General features: G+C 37.7%; 1 protein-coding gene across 2 annotated transcripts; it reads right to left on the bottom strand.

Annotated features, from left to right (window-relative positions):
• Window positions 1-761: 761 nt before the first annotated feature.
• On the bottom strand, window positions 762-17,231 carry LOC108433506 (uncharacterized protein KIAA1958). Of its 2 annotated transcripts, none has more exons than XM_037547315.1 (4): window positions 16,211-17,231; window positions 6,988-7,167; window positions 6,192-6,398; window positions 762-2,916 (listed from the first exon to the last, which is right to left on the bottom strand). In XM_037547315.1, exons 1-4 carry the CDS (start codon window positions 17,214-17,216, stop codon window positions 2,609-2,611), a joined length of 1,701 nt encoding a protein of 566 aa, XP_037403212.1. In that variant the 5' UTR covers window positions 17,217-17,231; the 3' UTR covers window positions 762-2,608. The 2 variants fall into 2 exon arrangements, with proteins under 2 accessions (XP_037403212.1, XP_017563614.2); XM_017708125.2 differs by lacking the exons at window positions 762-2,916; window positions 6,192-6,398; window positions 6,988-7,167 and adding exons at window positions 10,217-10,964; window positions 11,095-11,412; window positions 12,517-12,642.
• Window positions 17,232-22,176: the final 4,945 nt, after the last annotated feature.

The following is a 22,176-nucleotide window of genomic DNA, read 5'->3' as shown; positions in this document are numbered from 1 at the left end:
AGGCTGAGCTGCTAAAACAGCCTGTTAGTTTTTCTGATACCACAAAACCACCATATTTTCATACATTCGCTTATTCTGTTTACAGCAGTTTATCCCCACATTAAACTAAAACCTCACACTAAATTCTTAACAGTGTTTTAGCTTGGACTGTGTTCTGTAGTGAGGCTGTATTGGGCAAACATTTCTAAAGCCAATCAGCTCTCAGAATCCCCTCCACAAAATAATTCCTTCAACCCCACAGTCACTCCTCATACAACACCCAAGCACTGAAGTTGTGATCTGAACTTGCAAACCAGTCACTTGTCCATCTCTGCTAGAGGGCAAAACAGTGTTGTTCATTATGCATACAAGGACATGCTGACCTACTGAAATGGCAAAGAAAACACAAGCTTTCGTCCTTTGTTACTGTCCACGCATTGTCCATGACAGTGGTCACTGACCCTCCTCCTGGAGATCTACCTTCCTGGAGGTGTCACCTTCAACCCACATCTAATACACCTCCTTTGGCTAACCAAGAAAGTATCTGAAGGCAATAACTAGATTGAGCAGGTGTGATCTATCAGGGTTGGAGCTGAAGTCTGCAGGAAGGTAGATCTCAGATCTAAGAGTAAACACTGGGGTCCACAAACACATGCATGCTCCTTTATTTCTGTACTCTTAGTGTATCTGATGAATTAAGTAGTGCTGCTTTAAGAAGATCTAATCTCCCCAACATGGAAATGAGTGCATTTTTTTCCAAAAACACAAGCAATAAACAAAAATGAGCTTTTTGAAGTCCAGTTTATTACTGGCAGCCAGTGAAACCACCAGCTATGATGTGTTATAGTGACACTCATCACCTTGAGATAATACAATGTGAAACTACTTTGAAGGTTACGGGTGTGGGGTGGGGCGGGGTGGCTGGTGGGGGGAGGCACCATGGAAAAAAAAAAAAACACAGACTTTGTAGTTTGTGACAAATAAGCATGCATTAATCAGGAAAAAACGGACTGATCAATATTCTCCTAATAATCAAAGAAGAGTGTCTGACACTGAGGTCAATACTGGTCATAGCAGTCAAAGTTAATACAAGACACATAAAAACAATAACGTCTTATACTTTAGTGTGAAGACTCCTATAACAACCAAGCTAGACACCAAAGGTAACTGACTTGTAGTGTTTTTTCAACAGTCAGCAGTTTCTCAACTGCAAATTACCCGCTAAGGCAGAGGCAACAGGAGAAATGGGTTAAAGTGGCATGGAAAAAGTAGGATAGGTCACTTAGAGGGCATCACATAGGGCACTCAAAAACACCTAATGTGGAAAAAAAACCTGACTTAATTTACTAAACAATGACCTAGAAGCAGCAATACCCTATATTACTATATAAGTTGCTGAGGTTTATAGCTTAAATTAAAAGCTAAAATAAAAAGACTTTTTCAGATGTTTCTTAAAAGTGTGCACTGAGCTTGACTGTCTCATAAAAGCTCTGAAGCATAATAATAGAAAAAGCCTCTTCATGGCTGGAGGAGCTTGAACATAAACAGGTTTTCTGTGAGGTATGCAGGTGATTTAAGGCCAGTTGGAGCTTTAATAACTAGTAAAATAACTGTAAAATCCATCTTAAAGGGTCCAGGCAGAAAAATGCAGTTTGTTCAAAATGAGGGGGAAACCCATAAACCCAGTTAAAAGAGCATCACATTAATCAACTCTGCATGTAACAAATGCAAGTTTCACTGCATCACTCTGGAATAGAAAAGGATGAACTTTTGTAATACTTCTATTTAGCAGTATCGCCGATGATAAAAAATTGTCTTTAGTGTCTGTGTCTATGTGCAGGATAAAAGAACTAAAAGTACATCCAGGTTTTGTACTTCAGGCTTAGTGTATTAAATAAAAGAGCCTTGTTCTCACAAAGATTTTTCTCTGAGTTTTAGTACCAAGGATCGGTATTTACATTTTTTTCTATCTGCCAAGCCTGTCAGTGTCTAGACTTTCAGAAGGAGTGGAAACGAACAATTGTACAAAAAACGTACAATGTAATTCTTCTTGGCAACGTTAATTAGAGGTAACAAAAAGAAAAGCCCTAAAGAACCTAAACGCCCTAAAACCCAGCCTTGTGGGACTCCACAAGAATGTTTTTGATGGATGAAGCCATTCTAAAACGGCGCCTGTGAGGCCTTCCCAGTTTTTAAGATGGTGGACTAGAACCTTGCGATCAACTGGATTTTGCCCATCAGCATTTATGCTGTGTCAGTGCTATGTTTAGAATGAAAACCTGACTGAAATTTCTTAAATAATTTGTTTACTAAAAGATACACATTTAATTGTTTGATGATGGTTATGATAAAATGGTGGTTTCCTGGGTCAATATTTTAGTACATTAACCCACATTAAAATCATTATAATTGGATTTGAATGGAGAGAACAACATGTAACATAAAAATAAGTTAGTTTTTAGATTAGCTTTTTTCTTCTGACAACAGATGTTTGTGACCAGTAAGCTGTGAGAAATTTGTTCGACTAGGTCACTGTTTTAGCACATTAAGTCACAGTCAGCCTTTTTTCACATTAAACATTTTAGAATGTCCCTCACATAATGTGGACAAAGATATCCATAGGTGAGCTTTATTTACTGACGATTGGTAAAAGTTCCCCCTTTGCCTTCATGGCTTTGATCTTGGCCTTGATGCTGTCATCCATTGCCTGCTTGCACCTGCTTGCGTAGTGGGCTAGCGTCTCCTCCTTTTCGTCCCAAGGAGGCAGGGCATGGAAGACCTCTGGAGCAGCCAGGCTGAGCTCTGCGATGGCCGCTGTCCTGGAGATGGTGTTACGGTCCACTCCAACCCGGTCGAAGGCCACTTTCATGGAGACACTCCGACGGAACTCCTGCAGAGCAGTCATGTAGCGAGCGATCACCCCAACAACATTTTTCACTGTGGAGAGTGAGATATGGTGAGTTAGTGCTTCATCTGCTGCTTATTATGAGCCTTTGAGATCATGACCTGCAAAAATCATAAAGCAACAGTTCTCACAAGAAAACTCAGTAACAGTAAAGAAATAGTGTCTGCAAAATTATGAAGCGTTCTTTGAAGAAGAAAATACATTTTGTGTTTTTTTTTGTGTGAATCATAGTAATTAATCAACCAATGACCTGCTGGTGTTTTCCTTTAATTTCCATTAGTTTACTATGGGTAGCAATACTGAAATATTCATTTGATCCTGATATTTCATTTCAAGAATCAATTCTAAGTGTTTTTAAGCAGTAAGCTAAATAATCAGTAGTATTAAACAAACAGTAATGTTAGGCAAATGTTTATTTAACATTAATAGAAAGGCTTTCATTAATGATTTCTTTTTATTATTAATGTCCAGTGGTACAGGTTTTCACAGTACATGAAAAGAATTCTCTTTTTTACGTATATATAAAGCATTAAAAGTTTCAATATTGCTACTGGTATCGGAATATCAACCATGGGATCAGAACTAAAATAATTAGTAGTATGTAGTCAATTAGATATGTTTACTGTTATAAGTTTGCTTCTTTTGTTTTGAAGCTATGAGGCTAACATAGCTTCCCTGCAAACACAGTTACATTATAACGTTATGACAACCTATTGTTTTGGTGCCCAGAATGTTGTCGCAACGTTGAAGTGTAATTCCTTAGAAAGTTGTAACAACTTTATCTGACTATGTTGTCAGATAATGTTGTCAGATAACGTCAACCTTCTAGATTTCTCATAACTTCCATTTCGTTGGGCATTATGGAATTTTTATAAGTTGCCAACAGGTAGTCATAATACTGTATGGCAACATTACTCAATAATAAGGTTGTGACAACGTCATGACAACCTTGTTCAGACAACGTAAACAGCACCACCTTTTGACAACAATGTAGTAACGTTGTAAGAACAGAAAACCTTGTGACAACAGGGTATGTTTGCTGGATTACACAGAACAGTAGCTTATAGAGAACCATGCTAACTGTAACCAAGTTCCTTTACTGCCCTGTTGTGGCGACAAACAGCGGAAATTATTATTATAAAATTATTTGCGGTAAAATGAAGGTCTGCAGATCATTCTAGCGCAGTTTAGGCAATAAATGGTCTTAAATGCTCACCTTGCTAGCAGTTAATGAAAAGGCAAAGAGAAAGATTTAAGATGAACATCCATAATTTGGAGACGAATTGGCTTATTTGTGTGTATAAGCATTCAGGCTGGTTTCCTGTTTTACATTTAATCGGCAACAAGAAACTGAAACACTAAAAGGTCACGAAATCAGCTTCTCATTCGCCAGCTTCTTCTTCAAATTCTCAGTTTGAGTATTTACACTCTGGTGCCTCATACACCATTTATGGAGGAACGGGAAAATTTGCTCAAGAAGCTGGAGAATGAGAAGTGACTTTGGTCTCATAAAAAGTTACACATTTACAATAAGATATTTTACAAGAAACTACTCTGATTTTGTGAAAAAGTTTCCTGCTGGAGATGCAAGAAAAGTGGCTATAGTGGAGCTACAGCTTAAAGCAGAGCAAAGTAAGTCTACGTTTATGTTTAGGACATTAGCACATACTGAGACATACACTGTATTGGCAAAAGTACAGGGTGAGTCAAAAGGCACAGGACACCGTTTTATTTTATTTTATTTTTTATGCTGTCACAAGCCTCCACGATACGGTGCTGAAGGTGGTGTTTGTTGCGGATTTTCTCAGCATACACAATTTGTTTGAGATAACCCCAAAGATAAAAGTCGATAATAAAATACAAAATAAAATAAAAACTGTCCTGCAACTTTTTACTTACCCTGTATTCGCTCATCACACAAATATGAACTTAAGTGACATCCCATTCTTAATCCTTAGGGTTACTATGATGTTGGCCCACCCTTTGCAGCTATAACAGCTTCAAGTCTTCTGGGAAGGCTTTCCACAAGGTTTAGGAGTGTGTTTATGGGAATTTTTGACCATTCTTCCAGAAGCGCATTTGTGAGGTCAGACACTGATGTTGGACAAGAAAGCCTGGCTCGCAGTCTCCACTCTAATTCATCCCAAAGATGTTCTTTTGGGTTGAGGTCAGGACTCTGTGCAGGCCAGTCAAGTTCTTCCACACCAAACTCCCGCATCCATGCCTTTATGGACCTTGCTTTGTGCACTGGAGTGCAGTCATGTTAGAACAGGAAGGAGCCATCCCCAAATTGTTCCCACAAAGTTGGGAGCATGAAATTGTTCAAAATCTCTTGGTCTGCTTAAGCATTAAGAGTTCCTTTCACTGGAACTAAGGGGCCGAGCCCAACTCCTGAAAAACTTTACATTTGGCACAATGCAGTCAGACAATTTCTCCTGGCAACTACCAAACCCAGACTCATCCATCAGATTGCCAGATAGAGAAGCGTGATTCGAGAACACGTCTCCACTGCATTCAATGCTTTGCATTGCGCTTGGTGATGTAAGGCTGTTCTTGAGCTAATCTGAAGGCCACAAGAAGTTTGGAGGTCTGTAGCGATTGACTCTGCAGAAAGTTGGCGACCTCTGCGTACTATGCGCCTCAGCATCCGCTGACCCCGCTCTGTCATTTTACGTGGCCTACCACTTTGTGGCTGAGTTGCTGTTGTTCCCAATCTCTTCCATTTTGTTATAATACCACTGACAGTTGACTGTGGAATATTTAGTAGCGAGAAAGTTTCACGACTGTACTTGCACAGGTGGTATCCTATCATGGTACCACACTGGAATTCACTGAGCTCCTGAGAGCGACCCATTCTTTCACAAATGTTTGTAGAAGCAGTCTGCAGGCCTAGGTGTTTGGTTTTATACACCTGTGGCCACGAAAGTGATTGGAACACCTGAATTCAATGATTTGGACTTGGGTATGTGAATAATTTTGGCAATATAGTGAATGTATCATACTGTTAACTACATTAGCCTCAGAGCACACTGTTCTGGGGCAAAACCAAAGAAGCAAACCTGAAAGGCCAAACAGGTTTTGGCTGACTACATTTTGGTTAAAGAGGGAACTGGAAATCTGATTTTGTGACAAAACTATTCTATCTTCTTTAAGAATTTTAATATGCACTGTGAGACAGGAATTCTTTTAATATGTATTTCTTTTCATTTGTCTTTTAATATTCATATATAACTGAATAACTAATAATAGTTATAGTACTAACAGTAATGGAATTACTATGACTATGGCTACAGAGCCTCTCACATACTTCTGACTCGAGTGTTCTCTCCATCCCTGTTTCTCTTAGAAGAAATCTTGATGGTCCTCTGTCGGTCTAATGGATGCAGCTCCACCTCTTCAAAGGAGTCAAAAAGTGCTGGTGGCTCAAAGGGAGCGCCCTCCTCAGGGAACGAACCAATCAGCTGATGGGAGCTTCCCGCCTCCATCTGACTGGAAGGATGACCTCGTCTCTTTTCTGACAAAGACACAAAACAGCCAGCAGTGGTCACCATACCTCAAAGACATACTTAATTCCTTTGTTTAACTCCTTACATGCCATTTTTTACACAAGTTTTATTACACACTTCTACAACCTAAGAATAGCTCAACTCGTTTGCATTTGCAAGTCCCTGTAGTTACTGAATAATAAGCCTTAGTATGTAATAAGACTGGGATTTTAAGGGCTATTCCAAGACTTATTATTCAATAACTACTATGAATAGTTCAGTAACTAATAATGAAATAATGTGTAACATAGTTGTAAGAGTTAGGAACCAAAGCCTGCGTCATATACAGCAGTTTAAGGGCCTAATTACTCTTTTATCTCTCTCAAATATATGCAGTAAAACACACTTCTCCTCACAAGATCTAGTATCTTGTCCAACAGTCTGCACACAAACACACTCATTCTGTCACTAGTCTTCTCAAGAATTTAAAACCCATGTATAATTACCCCACCTGACTGATGAATATGTTTGCTTTGTTAAGGCACTTACTTAATTATCATGCATGAATATTTACTGATTTGTTTGGTCGCAATGTATTGTATGAACTTAGCTGCATACCTGGCCGGAGTTGGTCTTGGAGGAATTCACAGATAAGCTCTGCCTTTTTACTAAGTTCCTGCTGCAGTAGCTCTTTGTCCTGTTTGAGACTGCTGATGGTTTCCCCGAGCATCACGCTTTTACTCCTCTCAGCCTGCAGAAGAGCCTTCAGCTTCTCTATCTCATACATAGCAAAAGGCACTGGTTCAGAAAGAGATGAAAAATTTTTTACTGTACTAATTTAATAGAGAGCAAAATCTGAAAGCTTCAAATATAATGCACCAAACACTGCGAAACATATGAAATGTTAGTTGTACCAAAATTGATCACTGACACAAGCCAATATTAATGGTGTTGTTCAACATCACTGAATCAAAAATATAGAGCTACTTCAAAATGACCACACAAAAACATGTATTTATGTTCTATAATATTTTTATTACAATCCTTGGTTAGAAAATAACAAATCAGACCACTCATGATGCATCAAATATAAAAACCAATTATTTACACATCGAGAACAAACAGAGATTGCAGCACAGACAAAGTTCACTCATTTTCATATATGGGATAAAAGTGAATGATTACGGAATTTTTTCACATATTTTGTGATACTGGACTATTAGTATACCATAGTGTTGAGTCTTCAGTCTCTTCAGATGTACTCACCAAAGTCCTTTAGAGTCTACAGCTGCTTGTACATATATTTCTCAAAGCAAATGATATATACACACACACACACACACACACACACACACACGTATGTACAGCTAAAACTGTGGAAATGATGCAGCAGAGATCCATTTATGAGTTGAGCAGGCAATGCAATGCACACTGGAGTAGAGTTCACACAAGCATGTATATAAAGCATTAAGCTCTAAAAAGGTTTATCTAAAGCAGAAATAAATAGTACAGCAATAAATAAATTTGAAACGGGGAAACCATTAAAAGGACTAATTCCAAGGTCCATCTTGCCATCTCAGACCACGCGCAGGTGCAGCAGGATGGAAAACATGGGCACCTACAGATACAAGCACAGACTCCTATGTTTCTGTATGTTGCTGCACATACTTTGTTTGATGAAGAGTTAATGTGATGCTGATTACAGCTGCGCAATATGTTTAAAAATAATATCATGATATTCTTCAGCCTTTCAGTGATGACTGTGTAACCTGATATTCGTGCATTCTCACCAAAGACTTAATAATATTACTTTAATCAGAAGAACCATATTTTGGAGGAATATTTTAAAAGATTTACTGCTTTAAATAGTAAAATACAGTATTTTAAAAAAAGTTAAAATAATTCAGATTTGTTTTATTTACCAAGAGGATTTTCCCACTGCACAAAGTATTGGAACCTTTGGCACCAGAAAACTGGAAACCCCCCCACCCCCCCCACCCCACCCCACCCCATTGGTCATCAGTCCAGCGCTGCAAGCTCTAACTCTATGGTTTTCAGTACCTGCTGAAGACTAATACCAACAAGACCTAATAGTACTCAAGGATGTTCTCCTAAGTCAATGGTAACACTTGCATGAATGACCATGTTGCAGTTCTTTACTCCCCCAGGTAACCAAGCACCATTATTTCACCAATACATGCACCAGAAACTAGAACAGTTTGCTAATGTGTCGATTGCTATTTTTTACAATTACTACTTATCGTTATTGCTTTGTTAGTAGTTTGCTAAAGCTACTTCAAAGCTAATGCTATTAGCATTTATGCTAGCCTTCACAGAACAAGTGGTTGTATTCATATTTAACAGCCTGATATTCTGTGTGATTGTTGACATTTACATGAGTGGTTAAGCATCGAAAAAAGCGCACTGTATTATTTCCTCTCAGCAAAAATAGTCTTAAGCTATAGAAAACAAGAAGGCTGATGCTTCAAGTCATATTCTAAAGAGAAAAAATAAGGCTTTGCTTGACTCTACACATGATTCTTTGTAAATGTGGACATTTGTGCAAGTGTGTGAGCACAGAACAGTGTAATATATCGCTTCATATTGACCAGTAAGTTAGGCTAATTAGCTAGCAAGACAGCCAAATCAGACGCTGTAGAGTGTTTAAGATAGATCCAGTGGTCTCTCAAAAAGTGGAAAACAGTAAAACTAGAACCCCACGTTCCTGTTGGTTTCCATTTGAGTCAGAGCTTTCTGATTGTGCAGTGGAAAAACACCCTAAATGAACAAGACTGATAGGATATAACAGTTTTTTATAGTACTGGTACTGCAAAGGACTCTGGGGACATTATTAGTACTGTACCAAACCTTTACCCTTCCTCTCTGTGACTTGTTTACAACTGTTTACAGCCAGTTTACAACTGTAAACAAGTGCAACTTCAGGAGTGAGTCTTGCCTGAATAGGGCAATCACTTCCAGTGAAGGAATGTTTTCTACACCAGTGGCTTTCATCCAGTAGGCCCAGGTGGGGTGGTACTGCTAGGCGACTGCTCCCCACCCCCCTCTCAACACCAAAATTTATAACAATTTAGACATTTAACTATAACTTGAAGCATGACAAATATTGCTATAGTCATCATTAGCAAAAATGAAACATTCATTTTTGAGCTCACTGACTGGTCTGGGAATATACTAGGTAGTTACATTTATATTTTCAGTGCAAGTAAATGTAGAACGTTCCACTTTTTAATCACATCCATCATTGAAAATGGTCAAAATCAGGATCTTTCAATAAACCACCAAAGTGAAGTGGCCACCTTAACTCAGACAGAAAAAACAGTATTAACCAAAGTGAAGAAAATGCAGCAATGAGTACCTAGTGCAAGGCTTCACATGTGCGAGAACTGAAAACTTTGCAGCCTTTAGCTTTTTAGCCTGACTTTTGGTAGCTGCTGAACAAAATCAGCTGCCTTTTTTAGGGGAGTCATTAAAAAAAATGATCGAATCATTATGTGGGCCGTGAGTTGCAAATGCTATTCAACCACTTTTCTTAAACTTGCCACTGCACTAGTGCAGCTTATCTTACTCAAACTTCTAAGACAAGAAAGTCTCTTTTATGCAGTCACTGCCCTCATAAAATGCTCATTAAGATCGTGTTTTCTCAAATATCTCAAAAATATTCTATACATCGGCCAGCTCCAGTGCAGACTCAATGAACCTAAAACTACTTAACTACTTGAACTGCACCTTACCTTGTACATTGTGCCTACTCTCACTGGCCATTTTTCAGAAACACCTGCTATATAGTTCCACTTGACAGATTTTCAATTATGGTCTGTAGCCGATATGTTACTGCACAATTTATCTGCCCTGTCCATCAATGGAAAGGGATCACCACAGGACCACTGCTGACCAGGCAGATATTCTTTGAATCCTGGATCATTCTTAACACAAATTATACTCACATGACAATGACATGTTAGTGGGTGCTGTACTGGGAGTGTATGTGTATCGGGCACAGCACAGTCACTGGGAACTGATCAGCATGTTTTTGTCATTAAAAAGCTCATACATGAATTCTACACGGAGAGTTGCATTTGTCAGCTGGTAAGCTAGCAGTGGGAGGTCTGAAGAGACTATTTAGAAACAACAAGAGTGTCAATACCAAACATTTGTCTTGTCAATTCTTTGAGACAGTTTTTTCTGTGATTTTTCAACACTACTGAAAAGTTTTAAAAATGGTTCTGACTGCATCTTTAAAAGGCAGCAAACAAGGACCTGCCTGGTCTAACCAGTGACCAAGAAAACAAAATCAGTACTTTGTTTGGTCCATGTACATTTACAAAATATCAGCAATAATAACACTGATCACACTAATACAACGGAGAGTTGTGACTGAAGAGGCTGGGGGATCTCCAAATAGTCTCACATATACGAAGGCCCCGACTTCTGCGGACTGTGGAAAAGATATGACTTTTGTGCTAGTTTTTTCCTCTGACCAATTCTCAACCTGCATTTGTTGATGCAGGCTTTCTTCAGCTTGGCTGACTCCACAGATGTCCATCCTTCCAAACTGGAGCAATGCAGGACATAAGCTGTAATCAAAATGAAAAGAAATTAAATCCATTTTACTTCAAAAAAATTTTTTTTATCCACTTCAAAATTGTGAACAGACTGGAAAAACTGTGAAGAATCGATCATGAAAAATATTCATATATAAAATACCTATGATCCCATCAACGGTTCTTCTGTCCAGGATTTTTTTTCCATCAGGCACTTTGCCCCTCTTCCCAAAAGCCACAGCCCCAATAAGGTCTTCCTCGCTGAAGAAGTGTTCAAATAGAAGGTGAAAGAGCCTCATGCTGTCCTGCCTGGATTCTTGGTGCATGGTGGCCAGTTTTGACGTGGGCAGGTAGAGTCCACAGCCTGGAAAGAGTTCCTGTACTCCGAGCCTGGGTGGACTGGCCTCTGGGACACGAGCTCTTTCATGAATCACAAGGACTCGGGAGATGACTGCCTGAAGGTTTTGCAACGTTATAGGATCTGCAAGAGAAGTGTCACAATTGGTTACAAAAAATTAAATACATCAACACGTCGCTGGCAAAATTGGTCAAATTGAGTCAAAATTTAAAATCAACAGTTTTTTGAAAACTTAGCAGGCTTTTCTCTTGCTCCTCCATCTACCTAAACATTTATTTCACATTGTGCTTTAAAAAGGCCCATATCTAACACTTCCTTCCTTTTTATATTATTGACTGAGATCAGCATGACATTTGTGTGGTTGTATGTACCAAAAACAGACATAATTCACTTTTTTCATGATCATTTTCCAACATCTCTTTATCCCTTACAAGTAAACAAACATTTTCAGTTCTGCCTTTAAGACTGATATACTGTTACTTTCGAATCTCCATTTTTGTCATTGTTTAATTTTTTTACATAATTTAAAAAACAAGCTGTTCTTTACATTGTGTAACTGTAAATTTGTAGTTTCTTAATTCTATTTTTATTGTTTATATTTTTCTGCTAACAGATGCCTTGTTTATTTATTTATTTCTATAGTATATCTTATATTTAGTATTTTGTATGATGCACATCTTTGTCTACTTACTGCTCTTTATCTGCTTACTGTGTATTCTGCTGTAACAATGTAAATTTCCCCCAGTGAGATATTAAAAGTCTATCCTATCCTATCCTATTTTATGACAAGTGGGTAAATAGAAATGGTCCAAAATTACTTTCTTTAAAAGTTCCATTAAAAGTCAAGAAAGGTTGGTCTCTACTAATGTTACCATCTTGGAGATACAAGGTTTTGCTCCGACAGTGACGTGTAAATGTTCTCTGTTCTGATCAAGTGTCGTTCATCGTGGACAAGCAGGTCTAAAGTGATAAAGGCAGGACAGGCGAATACATGTATTTAAGGAGTTGTTTTTGTATGATATCATAAAAATAGCCAGCTTAGTCTCCATATATGGATTGTATGAACTGGGGAGTGAATGGGCATTTTGAAACTTAAGTGATGTTTACATACTACTTCAAACTCTTATTTAAAAAAAGCAAGGATATTTTGCTTTAAGTGCTTTAAGATATGAGCCCTTTAAGCTAAAATACAAAGCAAAAGTACTGAATGACAGACGCAGATCTCACCAATGGTTGTGATGAATTCCTCAAGCTCTTTTCTATCTTCAGAATGTCTCTCAGCATTTGGGGAAAACTCTGATGTGGAAGGCCAGAAGTGTTCCTCTGAGTTCAGACTGGAAGGAGCCAAGCAGCCTGTAACACATCCGATGTGCAAGTTTAACACTAATTTAGCTCAAACAAAGAGCTGAGAGAATTTTTAGAAATGAAACTGTAATATTAAAAAAAAAGAAGAAACACATTTTTAACACCCTTAAACTCTAAGGGCCTGCATGTTGGGACACACTTCTGTTCCTCACTCTTCTACATACATAACTTCATAGTAGTTACTCAATAATAGGTTCCAAAATTAATAACTGAATAACACGCCTACAGTTTAAGGGGTTTCAAAAGTGGCATCAGGCAGTTAATATGAAAGAAGAGACAGTTTCTTCAGTCCTGTTTTAATATCTGACAAACAGAAACCAAAGCAATTGTCATACAATGTCCTTATTAGTAGAGGACTGCTATGAATCATGGAGAGAAACAGTAAATTTACACCCTTGGCCGGCCGACAGAGTTAAAAACGGGAAAAAAAAACATTTTCAACAAAGAAATTGGAATTATTTTATTTGCAATTATGCAAAGTTTCCTTCCAAATTCATTTGCCTCATTCACGTACCTGAAATACAAAATTATGATGTTCCATGTTAGCTAATAATAAAGTCATTTAAGTTAACAGTATGATCATAATACAGTGAAGACATAAAATTCTTGCACAAATAACTAACCATGGAAGGCATTCAGAACCTTTTTTCCATCTTCTTTTCAAGAGAACCTGTAAATGTGATCAAATGATATTTTATCCACATAATGCACTGGAAATTTGCTGCATTTATTTAAATACGTCTGTCATGCAAACCAAATGATCTGGATGTATTTTTATTGATTATATGCATTTAAAAAACATGGTGAGATTTTCTTATGCTACAAATAGAAACTGTCCAAAATACACTCACCTTGTATTATTTCGATTGGTCGTTATAACGCGCATCATCCATTTTTCATCTTGACGGAAATTTCAAATATCCACAGAGCATCTTCACAAAACAGTTTACTCCTTTATTTCAGAGTGGGAGCATGCAGTAGGAACTGAGTCCAGCCATGTTTAAATTACCAGCTGCGAGATATTAAGCTTCTTAACCATGCTAGCTCAAAGTCATTTATTTTTAGAGCTTTTAAGATTTTAAGACGCCCTTTGCTTCTTTCGGATTCATTTTGTTTAAACGATAAGAATTAGAACTCGAAGTGTAGGTGTCCTATGAAAGATTTCTCTTGAAAAAAATATGGATAAATTAAGGCAAAAATTAAGGTTTCAATAACTTTACATAAGAAATCTGCTTTAAAACAAATACAGAAATATACAAATAAAATGTAAACAAATAAATGCATGCATGTTTTCACATGCACAGATGTTGAACCTTCACATACTCATTCAAAACTACGACATCAAACCTTACAGACAACTGATTTCTAAAACCCATGATATTAAACTGTACAGAAAAACAGCACTCCTCAGGGTTAATTCTTTGCCATATTTAGCTTGGCATGGTCAACATGCTGTGCTAAAGATCCAACAAATCTTTAGAAGAATATAAAATCAACAGTGTTTAACTAGATACTCTGTTTACAACATCCAAATGAAGGCCTATTACCAGATTAAGGAAAATAAAGTCATATTTTCCAATCTTTTGTATGAATAAAGCTTAAGCTTTACGTTTAAAATGAAAATCAATGTGCATTGCCTTTTAAAAATTTTTTTATGTTGATATCTGTGTAGCATCAGCTTGCTTAGTAAGCAGACTGTTTGTATAAAAAGACCAGTTGTATAAAAAATGATATAGAAGATTTCTATATAACTCGTAGAGAATGTATATAAGAACGTAGAAAAAAGCTTTTGCATTTGAAAAAAGAACTGCATCAGGGAGCCAGTACAAGTCTATGAGGGCATGTTAGGGTACAGAGTTGAAGGGAAAGCCTCTTGCAGGGTGCAGATCGTGTTTTCTCAGAAACAGACACACGCACTGTCCTACCGCAAAAATAAATTGTTCCTAGAATTGATCCAAATCCTTCAGAAGCAAGATTTATGTATTTTGTACCATTTTGAAATAAATGTACCCTATTTATGTTGAGGCTCAGTAACATGTTTTTAGTTTTTCATCCATTTTACTCACACGTAACCCATTCAGCAGAGCCATTATAAACAGAACATTTTGATTTTCCATCATTGCCGATTACTGCCGTTGAACTGCACTCACAAAGGTCAGTACATCACATGCCGCACAGACACACCTTAAACACTTAAAAATATGGTTCTTCAGTAAAGAAAACGGGCCTATATAGAACCACGAACACTCAAAAGAACCTTTTACATGTTTAAAGGGTTTTTTGCATTATGAAAGGATTCCTCAGATTAACGGAGAGTGTTCTATATGGTTTCATTTAGAGCCTTTTTGAAATGTTGTCTACATCATAATGAGCTTGTTTACACCTGGTACTAACAAGCTTGTTGTCTGAATCATCACTGGTTATACTTTGACCATTTCCATTTTTCACTAAAATGTGTCCCCAGAGTGATCAAATATGATCTAATTGTACTTTCCTGCATGAAAATCATAACACATTCTTTATTTCTGTTTTACTTCTGGTAGCCTACTGCAAATAAGGTTTCTCGCCTGTTACTACTAATGTATTATATGCTGTCAAATATCACAAAAATCATTTACAAGCAACAAACTGGATTCATTTGTGAAGGAGAAAACTTAGCAAACTCTGGCAGCTGGCGCTACCATCCAGGAGACATTTTAGATACAATACAGAAGCTAAGACTTATGTAACTGCACATTGATATAGCATAACATTTACACTTGACTTGAATGTGGTCAAGATCTGTCTCTGACCACCTCCAAATGTGGTTTGAGATCGTAACCTGATCCCAGTGTGTCCAATGTTTGTTTACATCTGGATTTTCATGTGGTCAAAGACAAATCGAAACGTGATCTGCTCAGAGAAAATCATGCATGTTGATGCCAGGTGTCACCAGCCTCTATGCATCATCTAACATAAGGGCTCTGGGAGTTGTGAACAAACCTGATTTCTCCAAAAGATCTCACATTTGGTCAAGGACAGTTTATAGTCTTTATGTCAGGTTTTAAAGTTCTGACTTTTAAAACAGTTAAACAAAACAGTTAAAATGTGAAACGTGTGAAGGAAAATTTAAGACCAAAGTACACCAAAAAAAAAAAAAAAAAAAAAAAACATTCTAGCGTTTGCCCTCGTCCTTAGAACGTTTAGAAAACAGAAACGTCAAATGAACACGACTGAAAGGTAAGAGAATGGCTTCTGGAATCTTTCAACAATCAAACACGAGTATGGCGCACTGATTTGAAGCCTGACTGATAATCTTATTTACTGACCAACACTTATGTAATATCACACAAAAAGAATTGTTACCTTCCTGCAGTTACAATTTGTCTTATTTTTACATACATTTTGCTGTCTTATATTTATCTTTTAATTCTGTCTTTGCATTTAATTTTTTATTGCAAATCATTTAGCTCATTTTTATCATCCTTATAAAGTGCTTTTTTGAAGATGTGCCATGAAACAAACATGAAATGTATTATTGTTTATTATTAATACGTGCAGTGCATTTAGTCTTTACCTGTGCCGTCCCCTTTTGCTTCTGCGCCGAGAGCCTGTTCTGCTAGAATGTCCATCTCGGGGTTACCCGTGACCGATGAATCTCCAAACGATATCTCAAAGTCGCCATTGGGAAGGCTTTCCACCAGGTCACTCTTTCCAGGTCGGCTTGTGGATGCTGCACTCTGACTGGCTGCTGGGTTGGAGTTCATGTGTGTTCTGCTCTGGGAACCGCTTACAGGAGCATGTGCTGGTTTGGCCAGAGATGGTGAAATGTTTTCCAGTGGTGATGAAGATACTCCCACTGAATCCCCATCCATAGAGGATGGCCTGTGATGGGCTGAAGATATGGACGAGGGTCTAGTCTGAGAATTCGGTCTGGGTGAGTGGGACACCCCACTACAAGGCTGAGGACCCTCTGAGCCACCTGGGATTTGAGCGTTAGCCACAGTGTAATAGTCTTCAGCTCGCTCTTGCTTGATCTTCTTCGCTCCAGTATCACCACAGTCTCCGGACGCTGGCCCTTTGGGGCCCCTTTTCCTGTCAGTGGCCCTTGGCTCAGAGTCTCCCTCTTCATCTGTGGCAGAAGACTCGCAGACAATGTCAAACAGGTGGTTGTTGTACTCCTCCGCATTGTCGTCCATTTCAGACGGTTCGCTACAGTTGGAGAAGTCACAGGAGTCTTGGGTTTGGTTGGAGTCACCTTTGTTTTTGGCCCCACTGCCCAGAAACCTTTCTGCAGAGCTGCTCTGCATGGCCGTGGCACTCTGTAGAAGTGTGTCCGAACTGATCCCTCGGCTGCTCTGGTACAACATTCGGTCCTTATGGGTTGTTTTACAGGAACTCATTAAAGGCCAATGGTATGCATGACCAGCATTGCAACCCCAAAGTGCTGTGAGGCTGCCATGTGCGCCTTCCGTAAGCAAGTGCTTCAGGTTGGGAATGAGTGTGCAGATAGTTCCATGGCTGTGAGCCCATTTCACTAGTTTAGATAAGTTTTCCGCCGAGGTGTGCAAACAATCGTTCATGTTGAGCGTCGTCCCCTGAGAAGATACAGAATAAGGTTAGACCTTGTTTTCCCTCAGTGTTACAGTAATTACAACCAATCACGAGCTCAGTAAATAGCTATATTTTTGACTGGAATTTTAAATAGATGAGTTTATCAACTGATATATAATTCCAAAAATGACCTGGCCAGGATAAGGATCAGCTTAACACCTACAAGTTGATGCCATGGACTCATGTGCTTTGTCTTCAACAACCATCAATCATCTTCACTCACTCCATTCACACTGCTAAGCTAAAGCTAACAAAGATCACAGATCTAACGTTATTTGACGACTCTCGTTTACTGCTTAGATGTTTAACTACCAAAACAGCATGTGCAACTAATATCACCTCAGAGCCTGTAACGGCAAATTAACAAGAAACCGAAAGTGAACCTTTATCGCCAGCTTGTGACATAAATGACTAACGTTAGCTAACTGGCTAGCTTAGCTGGCTAGTTAGCCGTCTAGTTGACCGCACAGGTGGCATCTTAAGTAAGCGTAAATGACAGCTCGCTAACTAATAACACACCGAAGATAATAAAACGGTTATACTTTGATGACCTACATGAACATTTGAGTTATGTACATCTGAATAACGTTCGCTATTCGGACAGCTAGCCCGCATTAGCGGTTAGCTAACCTACATAACAAAACAAAGAGATGCCAGCAGTGTTAACATTACCTTCGCGCAGGAGAATCCACGGCAGTAGGAGCTTACATAGGGTGATTTGTCAAGGCTTCTTTGCTATTAAACACCATCGAGATGCCAGCTACTGTTGGATTTATACTTTTTTTTTGGAAACGCGACGACGGTTTATTTCCAAAATAAAATGGATTCTTTTTTATCCTTTCTTTCTTACGGGACTTTTAGAGAGACAGGCTTTGCTGAACGTCATGTCCTCTTACGTGTCACTGTGAAAACTCTTCTCTTGTCTTTCTCTCTCTGTTTCTGACGGCTATGGAAGCTCTCTTCCGCCTGGACATACATATATAGACATTTAGTCATAATAATGAGAAGATTTTTTTTTAATAATTACGACTTAGCATCTCATAATTATGACTTAGCATCTCATAATTATGTTATTACAATACGTTCTTACAATATTGACTAAGCATTTCGTGATTATGACGTTCTCAGAACTATGGCTTAGAATCTTATTTATAACCTAGCATCTCATACTTATGGTTGACTTTCTATTAATTATGAATTAATATTGCATAATAATGACCTAGCATCACATAAGTGCATCCTCGTAATGACGATTTAGCATCTCAGTTACAGCTTTCTCATATATCTGACTTACTTTCTCATAATTATGACTTAGCATCGTGTAATTATAACTCAGCATTTCATAATTAAGAATTACTTTATAGTAATTATGACCTAGCATCTCATTATTATGTCATACTTCCTCATAATAATGACTTCTATGTCTGTAGATAACATCTCTGAATAATGACTACTTCTCTCAAATATTTATATTTTGAGATGCTATGTTGGAATAATTTACATTTCAGGAAAGTAAATCATTAATTTGCTATAATAAGTCATTATTACAAGATACTTCATTCGTTATTTCGTATTTTGATATAAGTCAGCATTTAATATGAGACAGAGAGTAACTGTTCTGTTATCCAACTACATCATGAAATATATCGTTTAAGTCTTCCGCTGATTAGTGAGAGCAGTGATTTCCAGGAAGCAGAGAACAGTGCGTTCATCTGCTCTTTCTCAGTCTTAGTCAAAAGCTCTAAACGCCCTAGAATACAGGTGAAAATAGAGGATATTGAGGGGATAACTTACCCCCTTCTTCAGGGGTCAAGGTGAAATTGAAATTGTCAGAACCTCTTATAAAGATCAAACTGTCCTTATATATAAAATATGCATCTCACATTTCTTGAGATAAATCCTGAAATATTTGCAATGTGGGAAGGGCAGCACTTTCAGATGTTATTAGACATTTGGAAATAAATACAGTCCAATTTGAAACAGAAACAGGAACTGTAGAGAGTTCAATTGCAGTCATGTTTATTTACCAAAGCAAGACATCAGTGACATAGTTCTGGCGAAATGTGACTGGAGATTGAATGTCTTTGGTTCAATGGGTTCAGCTCCACAGCTGTTTCTTCATGGAGGTGTGGGAAGCAGCACACAGCTGAACATAACTGGACTAATTCAAAACACTTGTATAGAAATACCTACATCAAAAATGACCTAAAAAGCTTCAGTTTCACAGCGCACATGGCTTTCAGTACAAATAATCAACCGGCTGCCACTGTAATTGTTATATTATTGCAAGAAAGAAGACAAATGTCTTCATTACAGGAAAGAACATGAATAACAAGAAAACATCTACATTCTGTTAAATTGATGGTTTAATAAAAATGGCACTCTCTTAAACACCTTAAAAAAAGGTGGGCACTAAATAAAGCAGAAGGCAGGTTGATCCTACAACCTGGACTTGTTCATCAAGGCCATCATCTTCTCCATTTTAATGGCTAGAGTCATGTCCCCCTTAATCTTCAACTTGCCATACATGAACGCCGTGGTTGGCTTCAACTTTCCTTTTGACACAGTTAATATTAGCTCTCATTCCACTGCTTCAAGTAGCTTATTACTATTTAATTAAACTGTAATTACATTGGACAATTAATTAATTGGATTACAATTATTTGGAGTTCATTCTGTGACAAAAGTCTTAAATAAAATAATAAGACACAAGAAAAAATGTTAAGTTTAAAAAAAAATAAATACAAAGCTCCAAATATAAGTAATTAAAAATATTAAACTACTTTTTACAACACTGAGTTGTAACTCTACTACTCTTTCATTTTGCTGGTCTTTATCTTTTACACTTAAACACGCTGTTTTTTGTTATGGTGCTTTTAAGACTGGTAAGACACATGAGCTCTGTTCTGATTGGCTGCTCTGTATTGTGCCTCATTCAAAAGGCACTCCAAACACTCCTTATAATAATGTCACTCTGAAACAGAGCTGTAGGGTGAATAGGTGAATAGATTGGTTCAGAAGTTGGTTCTTGACATATCACAGAAACTACTAATTCAAAACAGGCTGGTTTTGGAGCACAGTTGCTACATACAGTGCGGTGAAAAAAGTATTTATCCCAAGGTCATCCAAGTAGTTTTGATATGAGATAAAGACAACATGACTACACACAAATGCAGTTTTTGTTTGTGTTTGTGCAGTAATAACTGCAATTAAACATCTGCGATAATCTGTGAGTTTTTTCATCGCTTTGGAGGAATTCGGCTCAGTCTTCTTTGCACCATTGTTTTAATGTGGCTACATTGAGCGGTTTTTGTGCATGAACTGCCCATTTAAGGTCTTGTTACAGCATCCCAATGATATTTAGGTCAGGACTTTGACTCGGCCACTCTAAAATCTTAGAACACCTGAATGCAATGATTTGGATGGGTGACTGAATACGTTTGGCAATTATATATATATATATATATATATATATATATATATATATATATATATATATATATATATACATACATACACACACACACACACACACACACACACACACACACACACACACACACACTCTACATTGCCTTTTAAATTAGCAGCTGCTAGACATTCAACTTCCACTCAACTACTAACGATGGTTGATCAGAGTCCACTTATTTTTGGCTTTTAAGATTTCGCATCTTCCAACGGTGGAAGATGGGTTCGTGTGGTATAAACAACAAGAATGCTTCTACTGTTTAGAACTCAAAATGTAGCTAGGTGTCCAAAGAAAGATTTCTCTTGAAATAACATGGATAAATTAAGATAAATTAAGCCAAAAATTTAAATAAGCACAAATGACAGCTGGCTAATAATACATTGAAGGTAATAAAACTCTTATATCTTAATTACCTACATGAACACTTGAGTTTTGTTTATCTGAATGAACAGTTAGCCTGCACTAGTGGATAACTAACCTACAGTGTTAACGTCATCTTTGCACAGGAAAATCCCCAGCAGTACAGCTTACATGTGGTGATTTGTCAAGGATTCTTCTCTACTAAACACCATCCAGCTGCCAGCTACTGCTGGGATTTCAATTTTTTTTATGGAAAACAACGGTGGTTTATTTCCAAAATAAAATGGAATGGGAAGAGAAGGCTATGCAGAATGGCATGTCCTCTCACTGTGAAAGCTGTCCTGTTTGTCTCTCTTACTGTTCATGACATCTATGAAGCTCATCTCCGCCACTGGACATAAATATAGAGGAATTAAACGTTAGTCATAATAATGCAAAATTTTCCATAATTAATGGTATAACTTCGCCTCTCATTAGTTACATTCTTATAATTATGACTTAGAATCTCACAATTATGACTTACTTTCTCATTATTATCACTTATTTCTCATAGTTATGAATTAACAGCCCATAATTATGACTAAACATCTCATAATTATGATGTAGCTCATAATACTTACTTGTTCATAAAAATCAGAAAATGCTCTTATAATTTTGGGAAGGAAAATCATAATTCTGAGATGTTAAATCACAACTAGGGAAAACTCAAATCTTCTGATGTTGTTTTGTTATCATTTTTTCCAGTGGTAGAAATGGGCTTCCATAGACAGCAATAGGACATAATGTTAACAACAACAATAATAATATAATAATAATTATGTTATAATATATCTTTAACCACTTAATCCAGATAGTGTTGCAGTCAGGAAAGCAGACAATCCCAGACGACTCTGTCTCTTGCAACTCTTGCAACTTCCTCCAGCTCATTCCAGGCAACCTTGAGATGCTCCCAGGCCAACTTTGAGATATAATCCCTCCAACGGGTCCTAGGACAACCCCAGGTTCCTGTCCCAGTAGGCTCAATGTGGAGGGTAGCTCTACTCTGAGCTCCTCCTGGATGACCGAACTCCTCACCCTATCAAGTACAGTGTAGCCCGCCA

Source organism: Pygocentrus nattereri, chromosome 18, assembly GCF_015220715.1.
Source record: "Pygocentrus nattereri isolate fPygNat1 chromosome 18, fPygNat1.pri, whole genome shotgun sequence".
Classification (NCBI taxonomy): domain Eukaryota; kingdom Metazoa; phylum Chordata; class Actinopteri; order Characiformes; family Serrasalmidae; genus Pygocentrus; species Pygocentrus nattereri.
Note: the sequence above shows the minus strand (reverse complement) of the source record. Positions and strands in the feature narration are given on the sequence as shown.

Excerpts from the sequence above, each read along its gene's own strand:
- LOC108433506 (XM_037547315.1), bottom strand. The coding sequence starts at position 17,216 with ATGAACGATTGTTTGCACACCTCGGCGGAAAACTTATCTAAACTAGTG. Across the intron at positions 7,168-16,210 it reads AGCAAAAGGGGACGGCACAG|TGCCTTTTGCTATGTATGAG; the intron begins GTAAAGACTAAA and ends TTTCTGAACCAG. Across the intron at positions 2,917-6,191 it reads AGAGAACACTCGAGTCAGAA|TGAAAAATGTTGTTGGGGTG; the intron begins GTATGTGAGAGG and ends CACTCTCCACAG.